This window comes from Chenopodium quinoa, unplaced genomic scaffold, assembly GCF_001683475.1.
Source record: "Chenopodium quinoa cultivar QQ74 unplaced genomic scaffold, ASM168347v1, whole genome shotgun sequence".
NCBI classification, from domain to species: Eukaryota; Viridiplantae; Streptophyta; class Magnoliopsida; order Caryophyllales; family Amaranthaceae; genus Chenopodium; species Chenopodium quinoa.
Genome location: NW_018742980.1, coordinates 2,086,593 through 2,095,459, shown reverse-complemented (window position 1 = coordinate 2,095,459; position 8,867 = coordinate 2,086,593). Strand labels below are relative to the sequence as shown.

General features: G+C 34.8%; 1 protein-coding gene across 1 annotated transcript; it reads left to right on the top strand.

Moving 5' to 3' along the window:
- LOC110729430 (PAN domain-containing protein At5g03700-like) lies at nucleotides 1-1,458 on the top strand. Its single transcript, XM_021909166.1, has one exon. It carries the CDS (start codon nucleotides 1-3, stop codon nucleotides 1,456-1,458), a length of 1,458 nt encoding a protein of 485 aa, XP_021764858.1.
- Nucleotides 1,459-8,867: the final 7,409 nt, after the last annotated feature.

The window sequence follows — 8,867 nt, the reverse complement described above, 5'->3', positions numbered from 1 at the left end:
ATGATGAAATTTACTCCTATAATTTACCCTTTTCTTGCTGTAATATTTACCCTTTTAGCTGAAGAATCAAAGGCAACAACTTCTCAAGAGCTACTTAAAGGGTTCACCGTAACTCCAAATCCAACAGTAAAAAATTTCCAGCCACTTTTGAGTGATTCAAGTGGTAATTTCTCACTCAGTTTTCTCCGAATTAATCAAGATCAACTAGCTCTTGCCATAGTCCATGTCCCGTCTGGTGTGTCCCTCTGGCAGGCAAACTCGGCCGGGTTAGCTCGATGGGGAAAACCCACCGAGCTCATTTTCAATGGTAGCCTTGTATTTAGTGATCATGATTCAGGGGTATTTTGGTCCACGAACACTGATGGTGATAGTGTTATTCTAAGTAGTGCACCTAACTTGAGAATTTTAAAGGGGAAGAAGTCTTCGTTTGTTTTATGGCAAAGTTTTGACTTTCCCACTGATACCCTTGTGGAAAATCAGAATTTCACTTCTGCCATGTCATTAGTTTCCTCAAATGGGCTCTATACTATGCGTTTAGGTTCTAACTTTATTGGCTTGTATGCCAAGTTCAAACCTACGAGTTCGGATCCAAATCAAATGTACTACCGGCGTCGTGCTTTGCAAGCTAGGGCTAGTATTGTTGAAGGGTCGGGACCCATTTTGGTTCGGATAAGCTCGGATGGTTTTATGGGGATTTATCAGAATGGGTCCACCCCTGTTGATATAGAAACTTTTAATAGTTACGAGAAATCTGTAGCCGGACCTAGGCAAGTTAGGATAGAAAATGATGGGAATTTAAAAGGTTACTATTGGTCTGGGTCGAGTTGGGTTTTAGACTATCAAGCCATACCCAAGACATGTGATTTACCAAGTCCGTGTGGATTGTACGGGCTTTGTAAACCTGGGGTTGGTTGTTCGTGTTTAGACAACCAAACCCAGGCCCAGACCGGGGAATGTCACCCAAAGCAAGTGGTTGGGGACTTATGTGATGGTAAAGTCAAAAAGTTTCGGGAGCTACGAAGGACAGGTGTCGAGCCCCCATACAAAGAACTAATGGCGTACACCAAAACAACGTCGTTTGAGGAGTGTGAGAAGTCATGCATGGTGAATTGCACCTGTTGGGGAGTGTTGTACAACAATGCTTCTGGTTTTTGTTACAATATGGACTACCCTATACAAACTATCCTAGAGGTAGGGCATGACAATAAGATAGGGTATTTTAAGGTGTTGGAAGGTGCAAGGAAGAAAAGGGACCAAAGATTGGGAATTGGTATTGGACTTTTATGTGTAGCTATAATTGTGCTTGGATTAGTTGTTGGGTTTGGAGGTTACAAGATATCAAAGAGGAAGAAAAGAGTTAAAAATCGAATTTTGGAAGATGAAAATATTAATGCTTCTGGATCATATAAAGATTTAGGGTATTCTAATTTCGGATCTGTTGAATTAAGTAATAGATAATACTGACTTTTAAATTTACCATATTTCCTTAGTTCTTTCTATTTGTAGGATAAATATTTTTGCAATTTTATTTGTCAATTTGGTTTGAATGGTTAGATTGTGTAGGAATCGCTTTCCTTCATTTAAAGGTAAACTTTTAGATTGGAGTACAATGTAAAAGTATTGTCTATTTACAATGAATCATTGAGCATTTGCGCCGTTCAGGGACCTCGGAAAATATGCATTACATTTGACTTTGTAGCAAGTTGAGACAACTATATACTAATTTTAATATTTGTGTATTATGTTTGACTTTATTTCCAATCTTTCAAACATTTCAGCCGTATCTTTGATTTCATTATAATAATACACATACCATGTGGAATAAATACTCAGTATAAGCCTGACTACTAAATACAGATAGGGGTTAAAAAATGGATTAGTTGATTTTCTTCTACATGTGCTAGAGATTACATGTTTGATCCCTCAGCTCGTGCTTACTTCTAAGAAAATGATTTCTTATAATTCTGAGAAACGAATCCATGATGATAAGCACAACGTATGCCATAAACTCGTTCATCACTGCATTCTAAACAATGAAATCTAATAATACGAAATAACAAATTAAAGTCGTGCATATTGGAAAACAAACACATGTATATTGCAACACTTGCAAAACATTTTAGATAAAAGAGAAGTTATTTATGTACAATGTAGAGGTGATAAAAAATTCGGACTTGGCCGGGCCAGGACTTAACATCATATCTTGTGCCCAAACTTGCAAAAAAGTATGGGTTTGTCAGGCCCAAGCGAGTTTTGCGGGCTTTTTTCAGACCGGATTCCAGTTAACTAAAAATGCGTGATTAAGTTTGTCTAAACCCGTCGTATATTCAAGCTAGGCCAGATCGGATTAGACTAATAGGCCGGACTGATGTTGATCACCTCCAGTACAATGATTGTACTTTTTACCTGATATATAGCTTATATATTTACAAGGTATATCCGATTATACGGTGAAGATCATCGAAATCTCTTAGCACTAAGAATTGTGGACCGTGACTCGTGAAGGAGCTGAAGTGGAAGTCATGTAGTAGTGGATCTTGTCGTTTTAAAAAGATCACACCAATCAATTGATATAATTCGTAATAATCATTGGTAGAGGCACTTAAAAAAGTAAAGTTAATCACCCATGCCGGTTATGACGCATGTAATGGCGATATCATTTTCGTAGTCTAGCAAAGTGGATTGAGATCGATTATTTAACAAAATAAAGTAAAGATAAGATAGATGGGTCAACCAAAAAAATGGATATATAGTCGCTGCCCAACTGCTCTGTTCACGTTGGTTTCAAGTAGATATTCAATTTCCACGCAACTTGTTTCTACATTTGGCCTAAAACTCTAGAAGAGAATTGAAGTTTACCTTTCATAAATTAATGTTTTGAAGTTGTATTAATGGCTGACCCACTTATATTTGGTGGCTGCTTGGTGAAAGGGATAACTCATGAATGCTAGCTAATGTGTGTGGATGTTTGGAATGTAATGAATTTGTTCTATAAGTGTTTATGAGTGATGAGTTTAGACCTATGAAGCAATTGTATGAAGCATATAGCTATGTTACTTCATTTGTACATGTGACTGTGTTGTGTCCGTATTCTCAAGGACGGAATTAAAAAATTATTTTTTACGAGAACAAAAATTTTCTTTTAACTTTTAAAAAATTAATTAAGACTTTAATTTGTTTTAAAAAAAACATCTTTACCTTATTATTTTTCAAATTTGTAAATTAGGGAGTGCCGAGACTCCTTTTAGTCCACCTTATGTTTCGCCTATGTGTATTCCGTTTACACAAAACAATCCAACCGGCCAGGGATTGTTAGAAGAAGATTAGGGTGAAAGGTAAGATTGTTTTGGAATAATCGAAAGGTGTGATTATTTTTGGAAGATGGAACAAAAGTGGGATTATTAGTTTTCATTTTTTCTAAAAGAAATTGACCCTAATTCAGTTTCTGGTAATGAAAAAATTTCAATTACTCTCTGAAATTGATGTTGATTTTCATAGGAGATACATGGTTGTTGGTTATATTTTTAAGGTATCTTGCGGCTAATGGGGGTTGGAAATGCTATTTGGATAAGAAATATTCTAAATTTAGGTGGAGAACCACATGAATATAAGGGTTGTTTCAAGATTGTTAATGTTTTTATTAGTGAAAATATTGAGGTTAATCTTTTGATTTATAAGCAAAAATTGTATTTTTCTTGTTGTATGCCTGTATGCATAAACAAATGGTGGTACACTGAAGATTTCACTATTTATACTGATTTGAAATTTTTAAATGCGAATTTAATTGAGTATGATAGTCGTTATGGAGAAGTTTTTAGTATAATTCAGTTTTGAGATTCTAAAAAGTTGTATAATGGACTTTTTAAATAATCAAAAGTCTATGGGACAAACAACAAAACCATGTGTTTTCTTTTGTGAGCCTACATGTTTTGATGAAATTTATTTATCAAATTGCTCTGGTAATGAAGGATCAACAAAAGATCCTTAGACTTAAATGTTCAGATTAATGATGAAAAGCATGTGTATAGAGTGATTGAGTTTTGATGTATGTGAAAAGTAATATTTTAAGGGAGTAGAAAAAATGCAAATATAGATTCTAGAATTGAGTTGAATAGAAAAGTTTTAGAAGAATACAAATTTGTAAATTAGAGGATGAAAGAACTAATAAAGCCAAACAAGAATCTTCTATTGTGGGCAAATCTAATTAATAAAATATAAAACATTGCATGAAACAAATAATATTAAAATAATTTATAATTTAACAAATTATATGAAACTATATGTATATATTGTATATTATATTGCACATATATATGTATAGTTATGTGTATTGATAGATTACTCAAAATTTGCATATTATTTTGGAAATTTTGAGTTTTGAAACCACAAAAAAGATCGAAAATGTTTTTTAACACTATAAAAAATATTCAATGATTTATGTCAATATTTATAAATGGAAATTAATTAAATTGTAAACACATTAATACCACTTTTATGAAAAAACAAAGAAATAAAATTCACAAAGTAATAACTTACGAAAAAGATTTCTAATTATAATGACAAAGATGTTTGGAAAGAAATATGAAAAGCGCCCGATCATATGAAAATGAGATTCTTTTTATGGCAATTAACTTGGGATCGTTTACCCACTAATGTCAATCTTAATAAACGAATCCAAAGCATCTCTATGTAGTGTGGTTTTTTCCAAAACGAAGTAGAAACTAGAACCCTCTTTTTAGAGAAAGTCGAAAAGCTATTGAACTATGGGAAATTATTCCTATCCAATTGATAACTTTATCGACTCTATCTCATGGCTAGGCCTGGTTATTGGGTAGGGCTACCCAATGACAAAAGGGTCGGGCCTAATATTAAAGGGTTTTGACCCTTTGATTTTTTTGATGGACAGGGCTTTTATATGGTCTTATTTTATAGGGCTTTTATAGGGTTTTATTTTATAGCCCAATAATTTAAAAATTAAAATAAAAAGCCCAATAATAATGGTAAGGGTCAGCCAACTCACACTTCCATTTTCTCTTTCTTCTCCTCTATTCTTTCGCCCACCTTTCTCTCTCCTCCATTGAAGCGCGCTCAGAGTTCTCCAGAGTCTAGAACATTCCGAGAAGAAGCCTCATACATTGTCTTATTGGTTGAAGTCAGAGCTTCCTGTTATCAAAAAGGTTTGTTATCATGGCCTTCTTCTGTGCCTTCTTCGCGAGGTATTCCATTATCTCTTCCTCAGAAACCTTCTTCTTCCTCCGGTCGCCGGAATCTTCGTTTTCGGCGGCGGCTGTTGCTTCGCCAGCGGTGTCTGGTGCGATCGCGGAAGGAGTCCGAGTCATAGTCGAATTCGGAATGTGACTCGGCCAAATCGAATCGGAATCGTCATCGTCGCATTTTCTGGAAATTTCTAAACAGAGAAGAAAATATTCATCATGACCCACTAAATATTCATCATGACCCGCCCCGCTAATGACCTGCACCGACCCTCCCAATAACCACCCCTATTCATGGCTCATTGATAATCTAAAAAATACTAAAATTTCTATTCATAACATTCTTTTTGCCTTATCTCCGTGGAGCATTTGGAAAAGAAGGAACTCCTAGGTATTTTTTTTAAAAAAAAACCCCAAACACACCGAAAAAATGACCTGTACAGGGCTGTGGCAAAGTGGTTTTACTCACAAAAAGCCACTACTACCTCCCTAAAGCCCTTATTCGACCAATGGACACCTCCCATAAAAGATGTTCTAAAACTAAATATTGATGCTTTATTCCTTTGCAATACTCAAGAAACCGACTATGCTATAATATACAGGGACTACCGTGGACAATGGGTATAGGGAGCAGCTACGAAAATGTACTATTCTAGTGCCCTTGAAGGAGAACTACAGGCTATCTTGCTAGCTGCTACGCAAATCAAAACACATGGTTGGAAAAATTGCATCATCTTTACTTACTGCAAACAGCTACCTGATCTGATTCAATGCCAAAACACGAGACCAGCTTGTGCGCTAACAACTTTACTTCACAAATGCAGGCTACTCCTGCACCAACTAACATGTATAGCGCGAGCTGAAGTTTGAAGGAAGAAATGCTAATGGAACGGTGGATGCGCTAGCAAAGAAAGCTAGGAGAAGGATTGATCTTTTGTACAAGACCGAAACTTATTGTAATCCTCCTTTGGTCTGTAAAAACTTAATCCTAAAAGACATGCCTGCTACTGATACTCTGGGTGTTTGTAACATTTTGGATGACTGTACTCATGTAACAACTCTTCTTGCTAAAAACAATGCTGTAACAAACTCGTTTGATGTTTAATTAATGCTCCTTGCTTACAAAAAAAAAAAAAAAAGGTTGATATTGGATGAAACTTGGAGAGAGAGATAGAAAAATAGTAAAGATAGAGAGAGGGAGTAGAGGATGAAGATTGAAAATATATGAAAAGTTTTTATTTCGAAAATATTGATAACTTTAGATAACTAGTATGTGTCCCAAGCAATATTCCAGGGTCTTGCTTTTCAAAAACTTTTGTAGTGGGAAAAATATGACGTTATGGCGTGCTAGGTAATTGTTTGACGTTTGAAACTAGAACCTTAAAAGTTTAGAAATGAAATCAATAGCTTACCAACTAAGAATGAGTTGGGTTAAGATAAGATGTCTATAATATACAACCATTATTATGGTAAAACTATTAGAGGTCTAACAACTTGTCTAAATCTTTTACATAAAAAATTCATTGGAATGTATTAATTTTCATTTTGAAATATTATTAAAGATGTTATATTGGAATGGAATTTAAATTCTTACTTTTCATTTCAAAGGTCACGTGTTCGATACCTTGAAAATGACTAAGAATAAAGGGAAAATATATACTCACAAATTATATATAAATATAGTATATCTAAACATGATAAAACATGATTTAGAAGAGATATCTAAATATAGTATATCTTCTGCTTGGCTTACCTCTCACAGACGCCCTTGGAATCATAGAATTCACCAAGAAGATCACCCTTGGGATGCTTTGGCAAGCAGCTCACAACAGATTGCCAACAAAGGATAACCTCCACCTCAGAAACCTAGCTTTCTCAGATGCATGCCCCTTCTGCCCAAACACCCAGAGAATAATATGCACCTATTCTTTACCTGCCCTAGAGCTGCTGAATTTTGGCAAGATATTAATCTGCCAAACCATCTCCTACATCAGCACAACCAACCTTTCCAATAATGGCTGGTCAGAAACCTGAAATATCAAGCTCCCTCCCACAATGGAATTCCATGGAAGATCATCTTTGTTTTTGCTCTTTGGGCAATATGGCGAAGAAGAAATGACTGGATTTTCTCAAACAAAAACACTTCCTCTCAAAAATCTAAAACCCATTGCATCTGGATGGTTTTTCTCAACCTCAAAAACCACTTAGAAATCAAATCTTGGTACTTGTGCTTGGGTTCCCCCTCCCTCAAACTTCCTAAAAATCAATGTTGATGCCTTTTACATTCATAGTATAAAAGAACCTGGGTGTGCAGCTGTTTGCAGGGACCACACAGGCACATGGTTTGGTGGCTTCCTCTAGAAGGGTCATACACCATCACCAGGGGAAGCAGAAATTAAAGCCATATCTTTAGCTCTGAACTGGTTACATGATAAAGGATGGTCGAACTGTATTACACAATCAGATAACAAGGGAACGGTGGAGGAAATTTGTCAATCTCACAGTGCTAACTTTCTAACATCTTCCATTCTTAATTGCAGGCGGCAGCTGGAGCTTCTAACTGATGTCAAGATCATCTATGAGGATCGAGGACAGAACAAGGTGGCTGACATCCTTGCTAAGCATGCCAGAGGAGATCAAGATTTAATGTTCCAAATTTGTAATTTAGATACTCCTCCAATTGTCTATATTAATGCTTTAGCCAAAGACTTAGTTTCTTTTGGGCAACAAACTAGTATCCAGGATGTAATTTTGAGATCACCTGTGGGCATCCAACAACTATCTGTGAACTACTTTAACTTAACTTAATCTTATCCTCGTTTCCTCAAAAAAAAAAAAAAAAAAAAAAAAAGAAATATTTTTTTGCTCAAACTGAAAGGAACATGGGACATAGTTTATTTACAGGGTATACAAAATGAGTATCTCTAGCAAATAAATCCAATCTAAGTCAAACTCATTAAGAGAAAGAGGGAAGGTTAAGGAAATTCACACCCCCAAAGAACTTCTAGTGAGATTTGTTCCCACAATCAACTATGAAATTATAAGGCGAAATAATTATCAATAGGTTAAGTTTTACACTACGGTGACATAGTCTGTATGGCTCAAAATATAAAATTATGTGCAATGATGTTTGAAAGGAGTAATAGGGGTATGTTAAGTATAGAGTCAATAATAGGGATAATGTAAATATAAACAAAGCGAAAACATATACATGTAAAACAAATTTGAATTAATGGAGTGATAATGTAGCTTGACTCTTGCCAAGGGAAAATAGCAAGTCAATTAGCCCACATACTTAGGGCCGTTTATGAGATTTCACAGGCTCAGGGCAAACTAATATATTGGGGCCTTATATGTATTTACTTATTTATTTTGTCCAAATATTAGGGTCTTATAAATTTAATAGTATGTATTTATATTTTATTTTTTTTGAATAATAATAGTATGTATTTTTTTTATTCTTATGTATGGAGGAAATTTCTTTTTATTACTTGAAACAAATAATTGAATTTTATTTAGTTGTTGTAAAAATAAAAACAAATCCTATGGAATATAAAAAATTGAACTATATATAGGCTACAAATATAAAGTAATATTTTCTTATTGTTATGAAATATTGTGTGGATATCCATTATCCTCGTTGTATCGATCCGG

Coding starts and splice junctions, on each gene's coding strand:
- LOC110729430 (XM_021909166.1), top strand. CDS start 1: ATGATGAAATTTACTCCTATAATTTACCCTTTTCTTGCTGTAATATTT.